This window comes from Oreochromis aureus, linkage group 13 (genome assembly GCF_013358895.1).
Source record: "Oreochromis aureus strain Israel breed Guangdong linkage group 13, ZZ_aureus, whole genome shotgun sequence".
Taxonomy (NCBI): Eukaryota; Metazoa; Chordata; class Actinopteri; order Cichliformes; family Cichlidae; genus Oreochromis; species Oreochromis aureus.
Window position 1 is genome coordinate 34,216,916 of NC_052954.1, and position 23,677 is coordinate 34,240,592.

Consider the following 23,677-nt stretch of genomic DNA (forward strand, 5'->3'; position numbering starts at 1 on the left):
TACAGACAAAAATGAAGAAAATGTAAACAGGAAGTCGTCAGTCTTACTCTGAGAATGATTCCAAAATAAAAGCCTGAGCTAAGGAACACTTTCTCTTTAACTCGACACCTTTGAAAACAGATTTTTTTTTTAAGGCTCAAACTTGACATGAAATATTTTCAGTTTTGTTTCCTGCTCACTTTCAGTCACATTATTTACTTTCATTTTACTCATATTTCTTTTATATGTGATTTCCTGATGTTGCTGTGTTTCTTACTTCATTGCCTTTGATGTGGTCGTGTTAGATTACAGTGTTATTCCTACACCTGTGTGCTGGTTGGACCCATTCAGTGACTGATCATTACGAGCTGTAAGAATTCACTACGCCGGCTCATGTCAGGTGATTTATGCACGGCTGTCGTCCAATCAGACATCAACAGGAAGTGAAAGCCAATCAGCTACAGACGTCTGTGTTTCGACTAAACTGAAGTCGGCGTCGCCGCCTTTCCCCGCTGACAGCAGCAGGTCAAACAGTCTCTGCGACCTTGAAGGTGTGCCGGTCGCTGCCAGGTGAGCTCTTACCTGTAGTAGTAAACCACGGTGACGCAGATCAGCGTGCAACAGCAGACCGTCATGGAGATCAGGAAGGCCAGCCAGTGGGGGCTTCGCTCTGTGCGCGCGCGCACACACGAACACACACACACACACACACACACACACACACACACACATATTAGTCACCTGTGCGGCTTCACGAGCTCACCTGCTTCACACCTGCAACTGTGTTCCACGTTACCGGTGGGGGCCAGCGGGGGCAGCGTGGGCTGCAGGTCTCTGTTGCACAAGTCTGTGTTGCAGCACTCGATGGTCCTCCTGGTCTGAGCGTTGGGGGAGTCCTGCCGAGCAAACGGAGCCAATCACAACAGCAGGTCAGCTTTTAAAGTGGGAGGAGACACAGAGGCGAGAAAACTGACAGACACGCCCACACAGACCGCCGCTCACCTTGCACTGGAAGTGAGAGCCTTCATACTTCATGCAGCCGGAGGTGAGCTGCACCTCTCCGTGCTCGTCCTGCTCGATGATGGCGAAGCACTGACCGTTCGTCCTGAGGACAGACATCATCATCATCATCATCATCATCATCGAGTAACGAGGACTTTAGCCCTGCAGCAGTGACAGACTCTACTGAGACTCTACTGCGCTGCTTCTACTCACTGGCAGGTGTTGTTGATGGCGTCGTCGGGGCAGTGACCCGAGCAGTAGCAGCTGAGGGATCGAGGGAGGTCCTCGGGTGCGATGGTGGGACCGTCGCCAGGGCGCCGGGCCTCGGGTTTCACCCCCGTCCCCTGCAGGACGTGGTCCGGGTTCTGACCTGCGGCTGGACACGAAACAAACAGAAGTTAAAACATTTTTCACTCTTTGGTGACGGCTTAAAGCCTGAGAGCAGCTCGGAGTGACTCCTGCAGGAGGTGAAACCTTCTCCTCTATCAGCTGACGACAGGAGGAGCAGGAGAGCTCCGTATACAGACCACAGCAAACAAGACGGCGGGTCGGAGATCGCTGAGCAGAAAATAAAGTTTATTTGACTGAAAACATTGAGTGTTTGGTTTTTATGGGCGCGAGCGGCGGCTCGCCTTCAGAGAGCGTTTCAAAGGCAAAGACGGGGACGATGGTCCTTATCAGCCGTCTGCTCTTTATCTCAGTCCTCCTCTAATCCCCGCGCCTCCCTCTGCTCTCAAACCACCACTCTCCTTCACGATACTCCTCCTCCTCCTCCTGTATTTGTCTTTCAGATCACTTTCAAACACCTCTGCCTCGTCACCTTCCTTCCTTCCTCAGAGCAAAGACACTGAGGCGTGTGGACGTGCACGCCATCATGCCTGGACATGAACTACCTGCTGGTAGCTCACCTCCAGTCCCGCCCTCCCCCTGCCCCTCCCCCAACAGTCGCTGTGACCGAATCACAGCTTTCATGTGCTGATCGTTTCTGTTTCCCTCCGAGAGCAGCACAAAAGTTCATCCTGATCAAAATCACCTCAAAGAAACTGATCGTGTGATCATGTGATGGGGTAAAACAAACATCTGGATACAGAACAGCTGGATTGTCTCTCTCAGCTCTTCAGTCATCGTCTGATGTTTCCTGTTTTAATTCTGTTAAGTTGTGAAAGCGTGCCTCTGCGACGCCTCGCGCCTGTGAAACGCAGCACATGTCATCACCTGCTTCCTGTTTGTTTTCCTTGGGGAAAGCCTCTCTCGCTCTCAGATGTTTGGACGTTCCTGCTCCTGTAATGCTCGCCGTCGAGGCGGCCTAACGTCGCTGTTTCTGTTTGGACCACACCGGTTGCTCCAACCGTGCTCCGCCCTCGAGCTGCACTGCCACTTTAAGAGCACGCAGGGGGAGTCAGATTACCCAGCGTCCTCTCTGCCAGACCTCAGTCTCCACTCCGGCGGCCGGCACAATTATTAAGCACACATGTGGACAGAGGCAGAGCAGAGGCTCCACCCGTCACTGCCTTTCACCCAATCAGAGCCCCGAGGGGGCGGTCCGTGACGGCCTTCAGGTCTAGACAATGACGACATCACTGCTCGCCGATTTTTTTTTTTTTTTTGAGCAGACAAAAAAAAAAAAAAAGAAGACTTTAAATGATGGAGACGGTCGTTTGAAACCTGAGATGAAGCTGCAGTACGCACCAATCTGCTTATTGAGTTCTCCTGTCAGATGATTTTCAGCTCTTTTTGATTTAAAATATTATTTTTAACCTTCTGGGTCGTAAAGCTCAGCTTTATAATTCACACACTGAAACTGTCTGCAGTCTGTAATCAGGCACAAACACACACGTCTTTAATTACTGCCTGTGCTGAGTCACAGTTACCTGCCCACCACACACCTGAGCTCCCACATTATGTCCTAATCCAGCTCTGTCCGCCGTCACGCTAACATTAGCTCTGACAGGACGATAAAAGCATGTGACATCACTGCATCAACTCCAACAAACATGAACTATGTCAAACTTATTACACGTCTATAATAAACAGCTTTAAGGTTTGATTGATTTTAATCCCACACTTGTTTTAAACATCAGCTGTGACAGTTTTAATATTCAGCAGAAACACGCGACTCCTCATTTATGCTTTAACTCCATGTTTTATTTATAATCTTTGTCCTTATTCCCACTGTGGACTCGTCATAAAACATGGTCTCCTGTGTCCCAGCACCACGTTAATGCATCTCCCTCCTGTGGGCATCACTGTGACCTGAGCGCTGTCTGAAGGTGGAGGCCTCCATCTTTCCTTCACTCTCAGTTGTGAGAGTTTGTCTCCTGTGAGGAAAATATTCCCGTGAAACCATAGAAACGGGAATATAATCCTTTGATCTAAACCATGTGGATCCTCTCACTCGGCTCCTCCTTTGTTTGTCTCAACTTTTACAACGCGAGCCCGCCGAGCACCGCCTCCCTTCCTTCCTCCTCCTCCTCACCAACGTCCTGCCGGGGATGTTTACGCGGCCGGCCCGGTGTTGCCGAGGTGACAGAGAGCAGCTGAAAAGCTTCCCAGCCAGGTAATTAACAACCTCGTTATAAGCCTAGAACAGGCAGCGCCGTGGAGAGGACGTGAGGAGTCTGAGGACGAGTTAACACGGAAACACGGACGCAGCAGGAAGAGCGGGAGGAGCTGCTCCAAACAGCCGAGGGTCATTAGGAATGTCAGAGGATAACAGGAGGAGGGCGCGGCGTCATGCTGCGGGAGGTTTATGGATTGTCACCACAGTTCTCTACCAAGTCAACCAGCACTGAGAGGGCGGGGCCTCGCCTGACTGACAGTGCTGACGGAGGAGAGGAAGTCAAAACTAGAAGCAAACAAAGTCTCTCCGCAGCAGCAGCTCCGCCCGTCAGTCTGAAACCGACCGTCACGCCTTCCAACGACACAGCAGCTCGCAGTGCACACGGCCCGGGGTAGCAGCTGGTTTAGACCCTGCAGCTCGCCGTCTCATCAGGAAATCTGCTGGCCAATGAAAGACAACCATGGACTTGACACGCCCGTCCACAGGCTCATCTTTGGTTTCTTCAAAATCCTCGGGATAAAGATGGCTGACTGACGGCTCTGACCCCTATCATAATTCAAAGGTCAGATGAACGAATGACTGAGCCGGGGGGGGGGGGTGCTTTACAGAGAAGCCCCGCCCCCAACATTCACCCTGCAGTGATTCTGCCCTCCAAAATAAAATACGAAGCGTGCCGCCGCTGCGGCAGGGTCCGCAGAGAGGAAACAAACACAGCTTCAAAGGGTGAATAAGTATCCGGAGGGATTGACGGATATTTCCGGAGAACAATGGCTGTTTGGAGAGTTTAGCGCCGCCAACAGCTCGTACAGGAAACGGTTAATGTGCAGAGAGGAAGTGAGAGCGGCAACAATCAGTTCAACAGCTTCCTGCAGGGAGGGGAGGGGCTCAGAGCGCCGCTCCAGCCCTCGCTGTGAAGAAAATGGATTCGCTTTCTCCTCAGAACAACGGATCAAATATTAATATTAATACGAACGTATTTTCACATCCAGTGTCTTTAAAGTCACAGGTGTGTATGAGCAGCTAACTCAGGTATGATGATGTCACAGCGAATCGTCACTGACACAGGAGGACAGGAGCTCGGGACACCTGAGTATCTATGACACATCGTTTCACTGCCCAGCGTCTCTCAGCTCACCTGTCGCAGGTGTACAAGATACTTATTGAAAGGTCCTGACTGAGCAGTAAAAACTCGTCATTGAACAAACACACACACAGTGTTAAAGGTGGACGCCGTCTCCGTTTGAACATGAAGCACTTTTCACCTGACCACCAGGGGGCACTAACGGTGGCTTTCTGATCCCAGGAAGTCGCCGATCTGTCCCGACCTCGACTCTTTCCTGATGGTTTATGGGCTCAGACTGAAGACGGCGTTTTTGGTAAATTTGGGTCAGACAGGAAGTTAAAGACACTCAGACGGAGGCTCGTCAGCCAATGAGCAGCTCTCTGAGTCAGAGCAGTGACGTTAACAAGTCAGCTCCACCTCGCTGTCACTTTGTAAATGTCACCGACACAAATGGCTTCCTGACGGAGTGAAGGCGGAGTCAGCAGGCGAGAAGGTGGATGGAAAAACAGTTTGATAAGACAGCGGAGAGTTGCTCCCTTCCTCAGATTACAGCCGGCTCTTATCAGCAGACTCTGGGTGTTTGGAGGTCAGAGAATGGCGAGGGAGGAGGCGACCTCTCTCACGTCCTCTAACTCAGATCCACACCAAGCTGGAACGCCTCCTCCACCCTGAGACTCGGTCAGGAGGAGACTGATTCTGTGGCCCGTCAAACTGACGCTCAAGAATCACGTCAGTGATTTCTTTAATATTGAGCCAGAGTTACAGAACAAAGGAATCAAACATAAGGCCCATGGGCCACAACCGGCCTTCCAAAGGGTCCAATCTGGGCCACAGGAAGGAAAATGTGGAAATGTCAAAGAAGCCAGCCATAAAGTCTGAACTTTTACTGCATTTTCATCGGTTTTACAGCCTTTTTATTAACGTGTGTCTGTTTCTTTTTTTTCACTATTTACAGTAAAGTTGCTTTCATACAGCGATCGATATTTTCTGTACGTTTTCTTACTTCCTCAGCCCAAAGCAGCGTGCCAACGGGACATCTCAGGGACTACATGTGTATTCATCAGCTGTCAGGTTGAAGCAGTTTAAATGCATGTTTGTGATTATAATACATTTAAATAAAAGGATCCAACCAGCAGCTTCAGTGAAGTTCGTCTCCACCCACAAACATCGAGCAGACGTTGGCTGCCATCGATCTGGAAAAGTCTCCCCTGTGAATAAACCACAGATGCCGAGTTCGATGTGCAGGAAGAAGCTGCTGGGAATATTTTATCGGAAGCAGGAGGAGCACCGTCACATTTCTGTCCTTATCGGCCGGCCGACACTTAAAAACTGCTTAAACAAAAAGCTGCTGTGTGCACAGGGAGGGGGGCGCCGATTACAGAGGATCCCCACGGCGACTCTGTATGCTAACGTGGCCTGAAGTAGCGCTTATCTGCCGAGGACAAACTGAAGGGTTAATGAGTAACCGAGCAGCTCGTGGGTCAGAGAGGACACGTCTGAGCCGAGCGACACATTGACCGGGAACATCGCAATCCCCCCAAAAACACGAGAAATTATTAAAAAAGAAAGAAAGAAAGAAAGAAAGAAAAAGATGGAGCTCAGGTGGAGTCCATGTGATCGTGAGACAGGAAGCTGTCACCAAACCGCAGCCTGATGAGGTCACTGGCAACAAAACTCGAGCCAGGAAGAGCCCAAGCTCAGTGATTTGCAGCAGCTAAACTTTCAGAATAAAAGTACAGGTTTGTCCACTAATAACTGGATCATGTAGCTGACATATGAAGCCTTAAACATGTGGCCTTTCACTTCCTGTTTCTAAGTCTGACCCTGTGAGAAACGCGCTGCCTGCTGCTGGTTCAGATCATGTCACCATCATCTTGTTGTTTCTGTGACACTGAAAAACAAACACTGGCACAGCTGCTCACTCCAACCAGCTTTTAAACATCTTACCGTCAGTTCCGAGGGACAGCAGCAGAGCGACGGCCGTCACCGCCACGCAGACCGGTAGACCTGGCATCCTGCAGCAGGCCCGGACCGACCCGAGCGGGTCCCACACCGTCAATGAGAGCTTCTGATGAGCCGGTCTGGGCCTGGAGGAGATAGTGTTATTGTTCCACGGCAGGAGTCTGAGGAGCGGGGAGGAGCTCCAGATAGAGGCAAGGAGAGGGTGGAGGTAATGGGATGAAGGGCAATATCACAAAAACAGGTCCTCCTGGGTCTCACAGGCTCTGTGGGTCCAAAATTCTGAAGAAGAAAGAGAGAGAGAGGAGATTCAGTAAGACTTAAACATCAGCTGATCGGGAAAGCCTGGGATGCATCCATCCCAGCTGTCACAGGGCGAGAGAGCACTACAGACAACCCCGCTCACCTACAGCCTGACCTGCATGTTACTGGACTCAGGAGCCCAGACAGAGAGGCCGGCTGGTGGATTCAAACCCACGACCTTCATGCTGTGAACCATCGCACCGCCCTCTCTTTATTATTATTATAATTAGTTTCACTATTCATCTGTCTGGTGTTCAAACACTGTAGCTGCTGACGATTGTCAGAGGAAACATTTCTGCGCTCTTCCAGCTTCAGAGCTTTCCTCTCTGCTCTCCTACAGCAGCTTTGCACGAGTCTCTGGTGAAAATAATCCTCCTTTATCTGATCCTGGGCCTCGACGCAGCCCCTCAGTTGATCCTGTGTGAAGCAATCGGCTTCAGCAGCGTTCTGTTTCTGTAGCATTGTAGTTATGAACTTTAATAACACTTCCTGTGTCATCACAGTGACCTCACGCACACACACACACCTCAACAGTTTGGGCCAAAACATTAGAATCACCTGCTCACATGAGAGCGACGATGAGACAGAGCATGCTACTCAGCGTGCCGTGACCTAGTGACCCCAGCGCTGGCCTCCAGGGCCCGACTAACTACCCGACCATTTGTCCGGGGATGTTCTGCAATTACCGACGCTCGGGCCTGCGCAGCTCTAATAATGTAATGTCGCAATTAGTGGGCGCAGAGAGAGGGCCGGAGGGGTGTGCGAGGGAATTAGCGGCAATGCGTGGCCGGTGTCTGTCACTTCTTATTTACCCTCGGGCCTCAAAGGGGTCCGACCTGTGACCCACTTTTCACACATCTCCAGAGAGAACAAAGACGCACACACGGGACGGCGCCCAGGGCGGGTCGAGCGTACATGACAAACACGGCTCCAAATCTGAGGACAGGCATCGCTGAAGGGTTTATTAATATTTACTAAACATATTAATGCAAGAAAGCACATTTAGACACATTCTACTGTTGTTTAAAGACCAACAGCACTTCAGCGTCATCTGTATGGAAGGCTAAAGCTGCCAATGTGACTCACGACCCATTTAAATGAATAATGCTTAACTTGGTTATCAGTGAAATATTGATTTTGGTGGTTTTGGCTCCTCACGCTCCCACAGCCCAAGTCAACCCCACGACACAGTCTGAATAAGAAGTACACCCATTTTCAAAATAACTGCAATAAAGTCATAAATAAATCTTTAAAACTGAAAACAAGCTGAATAAATCTAATAAACCTCTGTGTTGGTGGGATACAGGAGGAGCGCTGTGATTGGTTAATCTGTTAGTAGGCTCTCAAAATACTTTGATGTTTTATGCTGAGAGGGTAATAACAGAGGAAAACTATGTGCTAATTCCACTTTAACCTCCTAGGACCTGGCGTCCACATATGTGGACATCACATTTTGGGTTATTTAGACCAAAACACTAAATTTTGCTCTACATGGGCCTGATATCCACTTATGAGGACATTATGCTGCTACTGTATGGGCTCAAAATGTGGTCATAAATATTTTGTACTTGTAAATCAGGATTTGTGTGTGTGTAAAAAAGATTTGTGTGCAAGTTACAAGTACGAATTTTGACCCTATTTTTCTTCCTTTCATCTGATTGGTCAATGTCATGTCAATCACAAATGTAACAATCCAATCAGAGGACAGATGGGTTTGGCTGTCGGAGGGGCGCTTTTTTGAACTGCAGGTCTTTGAAGGAATAAATGCCCTTTTACATGCCAGCCCAGCGTTTTCCTTCATCACCACGAAGGAAAACAGTCTGTGGTAAATCAAGTTTGGTGATTTTTGTGTCACAGGTCTCTCGTGCTTTATACAGGGACTTCCACAGCCTTTTCAACAGCGCTATGGACCGCGGGGGGGGCAGTGTTTTGGAAATGACAGTCTTCATTACAAAGCTTTCTTCGTTATGAATTAGCATACATGTTTTTATTGAACATTTGAAGAACTAGCAAAAAAAACAGAAACTGTTGTAGAGGACAAAGTCAGAGATAGAAGCGACAAGGAGCAGGTGCATCTAGTACAGGTAGAGCTGCTGCAAAACCCACAGAGCTCAGCAGCCAGCGCAACAAATTCTGGATCCTTTGCTTTTAGTTAGCAGTTAGCATTAGCAGCACATCCTGCGTCCGATGTGAAAGGACCTTTATGCTGCGCACTGTGACTCACAGCAATGGTCCCGGGTCAGCCCTGACTTTGTGTTAAACTAATCCTAAAGTAATAATGGTATTTCTAACCACTGACATACCACAACTTTATCCTTTCAACAGCTGCTGAAAGTAAGGGGACCTAGCTGCTATCGGATATTTATATAGAGATCCTCCAGCTTCAAACTGTATTACCCTTCAAGGACCTGCAGTTCAAAAAGTGCCCTCCGACAGCCAAACCCATCTGTTCTCTGATTGGATTGTTACATTTGTGATTGACATGACATTGACCAATCAGATGACAGGAAGAAAAATAGGGTCAAAATTCGTACTTGTGACTTGCAGGTGTTTTTTTGGCTAAGTCCACACACAAATCTTTACACATACAAATCCTGATTTACAAGTACAAAATATTTATGACCACATTTTGAGCCCATACTACTGTCCTATCGAAAGTTTAAACGAATATCCTCATATGTAGTTCTCATTTTTCTTAGAAACAAAAATCAGGTAAAAAAATAAAATAAATAAATTCTGGTAATTCTTTGTTTTTACATTCATCAGGTCCCAATCAGCCCAACTACCAAAGAGGAATTAAAAATGAATGCCATGAAAGAGGTCAGGTCTTAGGAGGTTAACAGCAATTACAAAGTTTAGGAGCTAGCAGGAAGTTAGCGAGCTAGTTTCCATCTAAAGCTGATCCACGATGTTCTGGACACGAACAAAAACAAAACTGGACGGCGTGTTAGGGAGACGACATGTTTTTAGCCCTCCAGTCCCGTCCTGCCCAAACATTCACACTCAAGGTTTACTAAAGGGGTGTGTGTGTGTGTGTGTGTGTGTGCGTCGGCGTCTCTCAGTCGATAACACAGAGTGAAAGATTCTTCACTTCTTCGTCACAACAAAACCTCCAGTTTGTTTGCGGCTCTTTGCTCCATTTAAAGATCGGCAAGGATGACGGCGTGCTGCGATAACGCCGTCAGACGGGGTGGGGCAAGTTAAGGCAGGCTCGGGACGGACCGTCTGCTGCGAGCCCCCGGCACAGGAAGCATGCCTCCCCCGCCTCCCCCCTCTGGTAATCGCCTGACACGTCCACTTCCCTTTGAAAACACCCACGGCTGTTATCACAACTGAAACGCACAAAAACACACAAAGTCGCCGTGGAGACCGAGACGCCAGAGAGACAAGCGACTGAATCTGTCACCTCGCAGGAAGAGCCTCAGACAGAGTTCACAAACGCTGAGGGTGAACTTTCACTCCTCCTCCTCCTCCTCCTCATCATCATCGTGTTCGGGCTCGTCTCCGACTCCTCGCTCTGCTGCAGTCAACAACAAACGCCTTTCTTCGGCGTGGCGCTCATACCAGCAGATATCAAACTACCAACCCACTGCAGGCCGAGATAATCGGCTCAGACTCGGTCTGCGGCGGCCTCCTCATCCTCCGCAGCTGTTTACAGTAAACAGGCTGAACTTACAGCACAAAAACCTCCAGCAGCCGCCGCCGCCTACAAACAGGCGCGCTGCATCTGTCCACCCAGGTAACCAAGCCACACTAGGACGTCCTCACAGCACTCCCACGACTCTGAGCATGAATATTCATCAATGCTAACACGAGAAGAAACAGTAACAACCATCTGTGAAAAGAGCAGCTGAGCTCCAAGCACCAATCAGCACAGAGGTCTTAATCACATGACAGGAAGTGTGCGCAGGTGAAATCAGTGTTTAAGAAGAACCGCTTCATGTAGAGCAGAGAAAAAAAAAAAAAAAAAAAACAAAAGTCAGCACCCTCACCTGAAATTCTGCATTTGAGCCTTCAGGGCTTCAAATCCCTGCGTCACCTGTGTACCTGCACAGGTGCTCTCTGACGTTCACAGATGCTTTTTGTGAATCACACGTTTGTTTTACCTATTATTACAATTAAAACAAACTCATCAGCGAGTGCTGGTACATGTAAACTGAGCAGGTACTACTTCTGTGTACTTCTATTCTCTGTGACCTGCGACCCTGGAGGGGCCCTCCAACCCTACTTTGGGAACCAGCTGCCAGATTAAATCTCTTTCTTTACACAAGTAATGAAACACTGTGGATGTGTTCAAAAGAAGAGAACCATTCAAATCTGAAGCAGAGAATAACTGAATCAAAGGACGGGGTGAGATAAGAGCCCAGACCTTCGTGTGGGCTCGTCATCTTATGACTCATCAGCTGTTATTCATCAGCTTTGAAAGGCCAGAAAACAAAGTTAAAGGTGATGTCTGCAGATTTATTCACTCTGGATTTCCCCAGACCCACACCAAATTCCCTCCCCACTCACCCAAAAAAACCCTGTAAAACAGCAATCAGAAGGATCCAAAAACACTTCTTCCATAAATGAAGGTGCTGCCTGCAGTGGGATTCAAATCCACACCCTAACCCCTCCCTCCCTCGTCTCCTCAGCTAACGGAGGTTAATGTAGCGTAGCTGCTCTGGCGAGCTGGACGTCACGCCGGCGTCCTGGAGAAGGAACATTCACCGTGACGAGGGAATGAAAGAAGGTATTGTTGGCGGTCCCACCTGTACAGAATAAACTGCCCTTATAGGGAACCACTGAGGCATAGCTGACCCCCCCCCCCCCCCAGGGGAAAGAATTTGAGGTCACGCCGTTCCGGGGATGCTGGGAAATTTGGTGGGATGAAACCCAAGCAGCGGGTTAAGACTTGTGGAGAAACAGAGTCCTTTAAAAGGCCTTTATGGACCAGGGCTGCTTCAGGTATAACAACTTTTCATTCGGCCATAAAACTCTGGAGTAAAATGATATCTGTGCACAATGGCTGGAGGCTCAGGATACACACAGTTTTACTCTGATTACTTTTATTATTGCTGGCTTAGCTTTCTGTCTGACAGCTTGTTCTGGATGCTCTCATGCACAACTTCAGCCACCAACAGTTACAGAGCTCAAGCTGGAATCACAAAACCTGTGAGTCGTCTTGGTGCTCTAAAAAAAAAAAAAAAAAAAAGATCTCACAGGCATCCTTGTGGATCCAAAGAGGGATTTTCAGCTTTGATCTGTACGTTTGAGTTTGGTCTGTCCCAGTGCAACCAGTAAGCAGGTAAACCTTTTTTATTTTTTAAGTATTTGATGGCAGCTTTCAGCACTTCCCCCACTTCCTGTTACAGGAAAAACAAAAGCTGAGCATGTGTTGCTCAGTCACGTGGCCTAAATGTTTCAGTCACAGTTTTAATGCTACCAGCTCGCTGAGGAGAGAAACTCCCCGAGAGCTCCACTCCGACCTTCCAGCTCCTCCAAGAGCTGTTAAAACGCTGTAAAACAACACTGGACGCTGGCATGGAGAGAGATGTGGGGTGGAGGCATTAATAATCCATCCCCAATACTGCCCCCTTCTCAATGAACTGCAGGGTGAGGGGCCAGACATCAATAATCAAGCTTTAATGCGCCTCCACTTCCTGTGCTGGAGGAGCGGCAGCGACAGACTAAATAAACACTGCTGAGAGCTGATTGGAGGAGCCAGCAGCTCCTGCGCTCGATAAATAAATGCAGTAATGAGAGAGATGGGCATCAGGGACGGTGGTGCAGGAGAATATTAGTGGGGACTGGGGTGGAGGATGGAGGTGCTTTTTCCTTCTGCTGAGTCCCATCAAAATCAAATCAGAACCTGGACAGGCTGAAAGAATATTCTTCTAACCTCTCTGTCTGAGATCCACTTCATCAAACTTTCCAGTTGGCCTGAACGAGCTGATAGAATCTGAGACGTCGTGAAAATCAGGATGAAAAATAAAGTGGATTTAATTTCACACGTTAGCTCAACGTTTCAAGAATCTGCTGAAGGAAAAAGACGCTAAACTATTCAAGTTACTCACTTCCTGTTTAAAAAATGAAAATAAACCATCTGAATAAGGACAGTGGACTCTAATGTGTTAAATAATTACAATTATTATTTATTTCTTGGCCGACACCAACTCAGGCTGTTTGTCATGAGCTTTGAGGCCTCTCGTTCTTTCTTTTTAGCCCAAGTTTGTATCGAAGCACGGCTGTGACAGCGAGAGCATCAAAGCTGCCTGTTCTCAGTTATGAGGCTTCCTGAGCCGATTTAAGGAGGTCTGTCCGTTAGCTGCAGTGCTTTAAAGTACATTAACGTCCTCCTCGAGTGACGGACACCAGGAAACCACCCACACCTGTCTGTCCCACAGACCCAACTCAAAAGTGGCCTTCCTCAATTCAAACCTCTCCTCACACAGATCACAGGGGTTTCTGTATCAGGCCCTAAACATGTTTAACATGGGAGTCTATGGGGACTGCCTGCTGGAGCCTCCGGTGGACACTAGAGGAACTGCAGTTTGAGCCGCTCTGGCGTTTGGTTTGAGGCTAAGGCCGTTCTTATGCTCGCTGGGTTGCGAGTGTCTCGGGTGTCAAAGCCTCGTCGGAGTACGGGAGCCCAGATGGGCCAAACTGACCAGCTACCCTAACCCTTTATCCCATCTCTCCTTTCCTGCATCTTTCCCTCTCGTTCTTTCCTCCTCGTCTTACTCCCTCTTCTTCTCCTAGCACGCTCCATTTGCTGCCTTGCCTTCTCCCCCTCCTCTCTCCCCTCCTTCCAGCTTTACATCAGGTTTCTCATTTCTCGCCTCATCTCTCTCTGCCTCCATCTTGGCCCCGTTCCCCGGCCCCTCCTTGCAGGCGGGCCTCTGGGTGCTGCAGCAGCCTCCCGTTGGTGTCGGCGCCCTGCCTGACATGCCTTTCAGGGCCTGGGAGACTGCAGGCCAGACTTTCTGGCTCCACTGCCATTGTTTGCCTGGCTGCTCTGTGCCTCTTCCCCGGCGATGGATTAGCATAAGAATACCCAGAATACCCCGAGCCACGGTGAGCGGTGCTGCGGGCCTCTTCCTCCCTGCATCTTCTCCTCCTAATCCTATTCTTCTCCATCCTCATCCTCCATCTAATCCCAGAATTTAACTGAAACGTGCCTTTTCTTCTTCTTCCGTTGGGTTTATTAGCACTTTATTAACAGGATGAACTTTAAGCCGCCATCAGGTGACCCTACATGCAGATGTAACATGACGTCAAGGCCAAGAGCAAGTCAATCAGACGTCCTCCAGACTCTCATTAAGTAAGATTTATCGTCAGATGGCCGCCAGCACAGACGCTGATTGCCGGAGCTTTTATTCTGAAAGCATCACTCAATTTGTCGATGACATCACGAACAGCTTTGTCTGATTTTAGTGTCCGAGTCTGACCCGTTGGAGCGCTCGCAGAAGAAAACGATGCTTTTAGTTTAAACTGAGTGATTTGGGGGAATTGAACCACAGATCCTGGCAGTGCTTGAGTCTTGCTTCACTGGCAAACGCCCTCACCGTGTGTGTGTGTGTGTGTGTGTGTGTGTGTGTGTGTGTGTGTGTGTGTGTGTGTGTGTGTGTGTGTGTGTGTGTGTGTCTAGGCAGAGCGGGCAGCAGCAAGGCTTAATTTCATTAGAGGCCGACAGAGGATCTGCAGAGCAGCTGCAGCACCAAACCGGAGGAGGAGCATTTACTTCAAGTCTTCATTATCATGTTACTGCAGCACAGATTACCCACAATCCACAGGGGCAGTGCAGGTTTACGGGATCATTTTTTCCATCAGTACAATCAGTTTATTGATTACGATCAAAGCTGGAGAGAGGGGCTAACCCGGGTCCCAGTTATACAATAATACAGCAGATCCGCTTGGTTCAGGATCCCTAAGTGTTTTTAATCACACTAATCGCCATAGAAACAAGTCCATCCATCACTGCCACAGTGCTGTGTGCCGCGGCTGAGTCATAAAACACACACACTCTGATCATAAAAACAACATTATGATCCTGAATCGCACGCCTGAGGGGAGAGGACGCTCAGGCAGCCCTCCCAGTTAAACCAGTTAGCGCCGCCAAAGTGGCTTCATGGGAGGTACTAAACATGCCGACCCCAGCCATCACGAGGTACCCCCCAACATCCAAATTCACCCCCCCATCCTCCCCCGAGGTCACAAATCCAATCAGAGGCACAGCAGACAAACGCACAGCAGCACTAAAAATAAAACCTCTCCGAGACAACAGCTCATCACACACACACACACACACACACACACAGGGACGGACACACACGCACACTCGCGCACGGGGACATACGGACACACACTCACACAGACGGACGGACACACACGCACACTCGCGCACACGCGCACGGGGACACGGACACGCACACACACAGGGACGGACACACACACACACACACACACACACGGGGACATACGGACACACGCGCACGGACACACGGACACGCACACGCACAGGGACGGACACACACGCACACTCGCGCACACACACACACACACACACACACACACGGGGACATACGGACACACACGCGCACGGACACACACTCACACAGACGGACGGACGGACATAGACACACACACCCTACTGAAAGATTTCAGATTTAAAATCAGATGTATGATGAAATCATATATTTAATATTTCAGTCTGAAGGTAAATAAAGCCCATCAAAGTAAACTGCATTAGTATCTGCAGCTCTCCTTCTCAGTAATGTCCAACTTTCTGAGCCCCGCCCCCATCTGTCCACAAAAGCCCCGCCCATAAACCCCCTCGCTTTATCGCTTTTATAGCCAGCAAATGAAAATAATCTGTTTCTGATCAAGAGAAGGATTTCTGTTTGTAGCCACAGTCAGCTGATCTCTGCTGCATTTCGATTAACAGCCTCCTCCTTCACCTCCCCCTCAGACTCGCTTTTCACTCCCCCCTCCCCCATTCCTCCTCCAAATGTTGCTGGAATGTGGGGAGCAGGTAATGGAAAAAAAAAAAAACCCACCCCCAACCCCCACCCTGCAGCTCTCCAGGCCAGGAAACCAGCGTCCTGCCGGCATTTCACCACGCAGCAGAGGAGAGGTCCAGAATTTTAGCACATATTTGAAACACACAGAAAAACCTGTGAAAAATATAAAGAATCACAAAGGAGAACACGACAAACATGAGGACGTCATGTTTTTAACCAGTTCAGCTCGTATTTAAACACTTCTGTCATCGCTGAATGTAAACAGGGTTAAATGTGACTGCTGAATTATACAACCTCAGCTTCCACACTTTCCTTCTTTAAACAGAACGTTCATCACGTCCTGCCACAGTTATCACAGATCTTTGGCCCGTCCATCCACCCTGGGCTCTTCTCTACACTCCTCTGGACCTGCTGCTGGAGCTGCTATAGTGAAGCCATGTTACAAACACAAACACTCCCACTCTCTGGACTTCCTGTTCCAGTGGGGTCACGCTCAAGCTCATCCAGAGAGAACGAGGCTCTATGGAGCTTCTGGAGATGTTCACCATGTTAGACAGAAGCAGGCGGGCTCTGTTCACTGACGACCGTCTGTTTCTGTTCGGTGGGATTAACATCAGTTCAGACCGGCTGCACAGCTCTGCACCAAAGTGCACTGAGAGATGTGCAGCTTGTTTCTGATGGAGCTAAAACTGGTCTCATCCCAGTATGAAGGAGGGGAAACTACAGAGACCGGAGCGCCAACAACTTTCCCCACACACATTACAACTAAAATATGACGGTAACATTGTGTGTGTGTCTGTGTATGTGGGTGTGTGTGTATGTGGGTGTGTCTGTGTGTGTGGGTGGTCTGGTCAGACTGGACTGTGCAGAGAGGCTGGATGGTTTCATTCACCGTGTCACGCTGAAAATGCAGCCAGGCCACAAACGACACGATACAGGTGGTCCTGTGTGTGTCCGTGTCCGTGTGTGTCCGTGTGTGTGTGTCCGTGTCCGTGTGTGTCCGTGTGTGGAAACTGCAAATATGGATATAAAAATAAAGATCCAAAACAAGTGTGTGTTTTTTTTTTTAGAGTGTTTGTAAAGAGCCATGTGACACTGTTAATGATGCCCTGCACTCATCAGTGTACGACTCAATGACAGATCAGTGTTCACACTAACCAGCACTGGCCTGGTTCAAGCACACTGGTCCATCATCATATAGCAGGGTGTATTTACTGGTCAGGATCCAATCACGATCGAGCGATTAGGCCTGAGGTACAAAACGTCACTGAGATGTAGTTTAGAAATCACTGATCGTGGAGTTTCAGCTGAAGCTCATAAATCTTCTTTCCATGGACGCCTGGACATTAAAATTTAACAGCTGGGACATCTCCCTCATGGCTTCACTGGAGTTAATGATGGTTAATCAGCCTACCAGGTCAGTGCTCATCGTCAGCAGGTCCACTGAGGTGGCTGTACAGTAATGACATCAATCATTAGTTTAATTAACAAGTTCAAGGCTTTGTTCTGTCGACTCATGAGAGCAGGAACGATGTGAGGCCTTAAATGATTTCAAACAGGTGAAATATACACATTTTTTTAATCTGTTGTGTTTCGTTACTGCTGCTGCTTTCATCTCTCTGCGTTTCCTCGTGTTTATCTCAGATCCGTCCACGAGCTGTGATGAAGTCAGTTTTTCCCGAGCAGTCGTCGCCACTTGTGATTTTCCTCGAAGTACGTGACCGCGTGCTGAAATGAGGCCGACTGCTGCCTTTGTTTCAGCGCGCGGTGACTCAGGCGTCTGAGTTTGAGCTCGCTGACAGACCTTCAAACAGAGCCGGCCAGTCTGCAGCACCAAATCGCTCCCATATGTCCCCGAGGAGCTCTGCCCCCCACCCTCCTCCAAGCTTCATTCACACGCCGCGGCTCGCAGGGCAAACCTGACAGGGTTCAACTGCAGTCAGGATTCCAGCTTTAGCCGAGTGACAAAGAACATGTCAACAATCTCCAAAAATAGCAAACGAATGTTAGACGGAGCCGATTACGTGAGCGTCTGATAAAGTGTTCTCTCAGGCTGACTGCTAATGGCCGTCATGTCAGAGATAAGTACACTGATAATGAAACACTAACAACGAGCTGGCTTTGTTGTTTTTCAGAAACATCAATGAATAACCAAAGAATCAGACTGTCTGCAGCTCTTACACTGTGTCGCATGAAAGTTAACCCTGAAGTAGAGCTGGGCGATATAAGATTTTTTCATATCACGATATGTTTTTTTTTCATCTCAGGCGATAACGATATATATCACAATATAAGCCAAATAACTATATTTGTAAGATTTAAATGTGCCGTTACTCACAAGTAAAATGTGAAATAATCAGCAGCTTGTTTTAATTAAAATATTTATTTCCCATAATAAGTTCAACAGGGTCGATGTACTTAAGGAACATGAGACTTCAGTTTCAGATAAATAAAGGCAAATATTGCAAACTACACAAAAGGCAGCCGCTAAAGCGTTTAAGTTTCAAAACAGAACAAACAAACAGACTAAATTGTCAATTCCACTTAGAAACAAAATATTAATTCTAAAAATAAATCTTAGTTTGTTTTACAGAAGAACAGACAAAATTGACTAACTTTTGTCAAAATCAAATAAACTGAGAACTAAAAGGAAATTCTTAATCTCTCCTTGTTGTATAGCTTAGCTTTTCAAACAGTTTTAACAGTGACTTTAGTCTGACAAAAGCCGAATGACGAATCAGCGCTTTCAGTCAGAGATTGAGCATGCACCGCTTTATTGTATATCCAGACTTGCTTTCGGCACAATTTACAGTGCGCTACTCTGTTTTTGTCAGACTTGAAATAGCGAAATACCTTCACACTACGGAACTTCTGTGGCCCTTCCGTTTGACAATCTCTCCAGCATTGGAACCATCATCTGTTTTTCTTGGTAACCTTCGCTCACGCTCTCGGTTGATTTTTCTCTAGTCGGCAAACTCATTTCCTTCATTACCGGGCTGCACGGCTGCAAAAACAAATACACATATGCGCCTTGGCGCTTGTGCTGTACGTAACAAGTCACGTGGACGTGGACGCTGCGGCTGTGATTGGTTCGGCTCTGCGCTACTTAATTTGGATTGGCTGTTCTTTTTTCTTTCTTTTTCTTTTTTTTAAGAGGACGAGAGATGAGGCCTATCGCAATAGTTTAATTTTTCTATCCAGAAAAAGTTATTCCGCAATACATATCGTTATCGTTCTATCGCCCAGCTCTACCCTGAAGGCAACACGAGCGAAACACAGAGATTACAAATCAAACAGGAGCTTCAAGTTTTTTCACTTTTAACAAAAGAGGAAAAGAAATGAAAACATCTTCATGGTGAACACCGACCGGCAGTCCTCACAGCACGTTACCTGCATTACTGTCAACCCGATTATGATTAAAGAGCCCAAAGAGCAGCGAGGCCACCTTCATCATCATCTTCACAGTAACTCAGTCCCCTGCTGAGACCTGAGAAGTACTTTGATATTAGTTAGAGCCCTAATTTGGTGTGACATTACATAACGCCTCTCTCCAACTCCTGTAGCCCCGCCCCCACACGTACCATCACAGAAAACAGTTTTTTCCATTTTAACGTGTTCGTCTAATCCATTCAAACACCCAGTGACACCAGCACGAACTGACCGAGACCAGCCGGACGTAACGCCAGCAAAGCGGTGCGAGCATGCATGCATCCCCGTCCACTCTGATTAGGCTGTACAAAGGTGTGCGTCACGATTCAGCCCAAAAATATCGTGACAGAAGCACCGAGCTGACAGGATCCTCCTTTCCAACCTGACTGTCAACGTTTTTGACCTTTAAAAGCTCAACAGCACAGAGAGACGATCAAACCGGAGACGCAAAGAAGAACTCTTCCCTTAAACCCCCCCCCCCCACACCCACACACACACACCCACCCTCTCACTCTCTGATGGAGATGCAGCCATCGGCTTGCTGTAATCAGTGCTCTTCCTGCTCTGCTGTTGTTAATCAAACCACATGACAGCTCCAATGACCCAATCAGAGCCTGCAATTAAAAGCCAGGAAGCCTCCTGATTGGCCAGTGTTTCCTTAAACAACCCTAGGGTCAAAGGTTAATCTCCTCGAAGCACAAGACAGGACCAGGCAATCAGAGTAATCACCGCAGCCGTCCACAAAATATAAAGTTTGTTTATATTTTCTGCAGATGTGACACATCAGTGCAGTGTGTGTGTGTGTGTGTGTGTGTGTGTGTGTGTGTGTGTGTGTGTGTGTGTGTGTGTGTGTGTGTGTGTGTGTGTGTGTGTGTGTACCTGACTGTTGAATCCATGGTGGAATAATGTGCCCCTCGGTACACGGCTCCATGGGAAGCGTAGTGTAGAAGTCAGATCAAACCAACATCACTGCGGCAGCAGAGAGAGAGGAAAACAACGACGTGGTTATAACTCAGTGATGATCATACCTGCAGCACGTGTACCTGATTAACATCATCAATCATCATTAGGGCGGCAGCGTTTTCTGCCTGGCTGAAAACCCAAGCAGAGGTCAGGAAAGCAGGGGTTAAAATCTGTCCGGATCATCGTCCTCACTGACTGATGAAAGTTTTGTCAGGAGCCCTCGAGGACCAAACGGCACCTTCCAAGACTGTGCGCCCTCTGAAGGATCACCTTAAAAAAAAAAAAAAAAAAAAAAATCCTCCTTAAGCTCTCCGAGCATGAACGCGGCTCATCATTAGCTCAGTGTTGATGTCAGATAAGTGGAACAGCGTGGCTGACAGACGGGGAGCCTCCTCCTCGGGCACAGAAGCCTTTTTATCTGAGTGCAGAGGCCTCCTCAAAGGAGGCTTTATGCAGCCGAGGAGGGCCATGTCCTCAGAGCAAGTTAATATTCACACCCAGAGAGCCGAGAGGAGGAGAGTCCAACACTGAGGACCGACAGGAAGCTGCTCACACCACAGCCAGTCTGACAAAATAAGAGTCAGGTCCAAGTCCAGAAACCAGAAATAACAAGTGTTGTAGAAGTAACAACAACAACAACAACTTCTTGCCTTTTTTCCTCGGCTCGAGTTGAGTTAAACAGCGAGTGAGTCTGAGCTTTAATGGAGCTTAAAATCCAGTAAAATCTCACACACACACACACACACACACACACACACACACACACACACGTACATATAAAATATATGTAAAAAAAATTACAAATTAAAAAAAATAAAAATTATCACATTTAAACTGTGAAAGCAAATTACCAATCACACAAAAATCTGATCAAACTGCTGTAAAGATCAAAGGTCAGGACCCTAAGTGAGCAGCCCCTCCTCCTCACACTACACCTACGTGCAGCTGCCAAAACCAACACTCGGCTAGAAAAAGTCCTCAAGATGGCAGCTGTGTGTGTGTGTGTGTGTGTGTGTGTGTGTGTGTGTGTGTGTGTGTGTGTGTGTGTGTGTGTGTGTGTGTGTGTGTGTGTGTGAGGCAGAAAACCCCGTCAGCGGTGAGTTTCATTGGGTGAGTTATTATAGAACAGAAGAGGAGAAAATAGATGTCCGAGGACGAGAGCAGTCACGAGCTCGCCTGACAGGAGAAAACACACACACACACACACACACACACACACACACACACACACACACACACACACGGGGTTACAAGGGAAAAGTGAAGGGAAGCTAACAGCTGACAGCAGGTAAGACAACACGAGCGGCTGCACGGGCCGAGGTTGAGCTTCAGTAACAGACAAAGCAAGAAGGCAGGACGTGCAGCATATCGAATCACGTTCACCCTGCTTGAATACTTGAATGATAAGAGAACGTGCCCGATTCCAAGAACAGACTTTTATTAACTGTTCAGGAATATACTGAGCTTTAAATTGGGCGCTTTCCATCGTGATCTCATTTTTGGAGAGCGCTGCAGGGCTGATAGAGACAAGAACAAATGTAAAAAGTTTTATTTTTGCACCTTCAGTCAACAAGCTCGATGGAGACGAGGGAGAGGTGAGTAAAAGTTTCTGAGGGCGAACTTGTGGAGTCTCTGCTTTGGGCCCAGAGCGCAGTCACAAACACCCCTAACCAGCTCCCCTCAAAACAAAACTGTCATATCCCATACGAGTTCACTTCCTGTTGACACAGACCTGTTTAACATCCATAAATGTCTGAGTTGAAAAACAGCGTAACATTCAAATAATAGGGATGATGATTTTTGCTTAGATCAGCAGGGTTAGCATCCACAGTCACACGGAACAAAAGGTCCTCAGAGAGAATCAATCTAAAATCTAATTCTGTTTTATTCACTGATTAGCATTAAAAGTGCACACAGTGGAGCCCGTGACATCGGAAAAGCCGTGAGGGAAACGACACGCTTGCTGGAACGGTTTATCATGACTGCGTGAAACTTACAAACCGCTTCCACTCCTCTGATAACCGGACTCGAGCTGAAATCAATCATTTCGACCAGCTGAGCTGAGCTGAAGGTCTCAACGACTCCGAGCCAGAATGTCCTCATGGTGATGTTTGTGTTAAGTGAGATCATCTGTTCTGATCCTCTTCAGTCAGAAGGGCGGTTAAATAAACGCCTCACACAGCCAGTTTGATCCTGGCGTGGACATCAGTCACATGTCAAAGCATTCCTCAGCTGCATTTCTGCTCAGCCTTTCAAAATACAACTCCAAACTTTATTTAAAAACAAACAGAGATCCTAAGGCAGTAAGACAAATGTGGCAGTGTTTACAGGTCTGTGGAGAGGCAACAGCGTGGATGTTTATCAGGGCTCGCAAAATCGCTAGCCCGACGTCCCGGGGCTAGCGATTTTTCCAGTCGGGCTACCAAAATCTCTCTCTGCCCTGCCCGTCGGGCTATCATAGGAAGGACAAATATAAGTCAATGCTTTTGCATTCTTTCGGACATGTAGCTGGGTAATTATGTCATTGGCATCGGTGAGCCACTGTCACTATGTGACATATTGAAATCGCGTTTGAATTTGCGCTTGTTTTTCACTTTGCAATCGCGTGAACTGTGTATAGAGAGCGACAGTAGTGATTGGTGAGTGACGATAATTTGCGCACCAGTTCCTCTGACATCGTCTTATCAATCGTTAGCTTACTATGCGAACATGACAAGTGAACTCTCCCACAGCAACATGTGAGAGGTTGATCGCGCAGAGAATCACTCAGCGTTATGTAGAGCTGGGCGATATAAGATTTTTTCATATCACGATATGTTTTTTTCATTTCAGGCGATAACGATATATATCACGATATAAGCCAAATAACTATATTTGTAAGATTTAAATGTGCCGTTGCTCACAAGTAAAATGTGAAATAATCAGCAGCTTGTTTCGATTTAAATATTTATTTCCCATAATAAGTTCAACAGGGCAGATGTACTTAAGGAACATGAGACTTCAGTTTCAGATAAATAAAGGCAAATATTGCAAACTACACAAAAGGCAGCCGCTAAAGCGTTTAAGTTTCAAAACAGAACAAACAAACAGACTAAATTGTCAATTCCACTTAGAAACAAAATTTTAATTCTAAAAATAAATCTTAGTTTGTTTTACAGAAGAACAGACAAAATTGACTAACTTTTGTCAAAATCAAATAAACTGAGAACTAAAAGGAAATTCTCAATCTCTCCTTGTTGTATAGCTTAGCTTTTCAAACAGTTTTAACAGTTACTTTAGTCTGACAAAAGCCGAATGACGAATTAGCGCTTTCAGTCAGAGATTGAGCATGCACCGCTTTATTGTATTTCAGACTTGCTTTCGGCACAATTTACAGTCTGCGCTACTCTGTTTTTTTGTCAGACTTGAAATAGCGAA

General features: G+C 47.5%; 1 protein-coding gene across 3 annotated transcripts in view; it reads right to left on the bottom strand.

The window, feature by feature from the left end:
• bmpr1aa (bone morphogenetic protein receptor, type IAa) overlaps window positions 1-23,677 on the bottom strand; it is a 48,253-nt gene that overhangs the window by 4,274 nt on the left and 20,302 nt on the right. Inside the window, exons 2-8 of one of the 3 annotated variants that reach the window (XM_031753095.2) lie at window positions 20,457-20,530; window positions 20,177-20,266; window positions 6,552-6,845; window positions 1,195-1,357; window positions 982-1,084; window positions 776-875; window positions 562-649 (exon numbers count right to left, since the gene is read on the bottom strand). In XM_031753095.2, coding sequence (XP_031608955.1) covers window positions 562-649; window positions 776-875; window positions 982-1,084; window positions 1,195-1,357; window positions 6,552-6,618 — 521 coding nt within the window. In that variant the 5' untranslated portion in view covers window positions 6,619-6,845; window positions 20,177-20,266; window positions 20,457-20,530. The remainder of the gene's footprint in view (window positions 1-561; window positions 650-775; window positions 876-981; window positions 1,085-1,194; window positions 1,358-6,551; window positions 6,846-20,176; window positions 20,267-20,456; window positions 20,531-23,677) is intronic. The other 2 variants (XM_031753094.2, XM_039621804.1) reach the window with 2 other exon arrangements.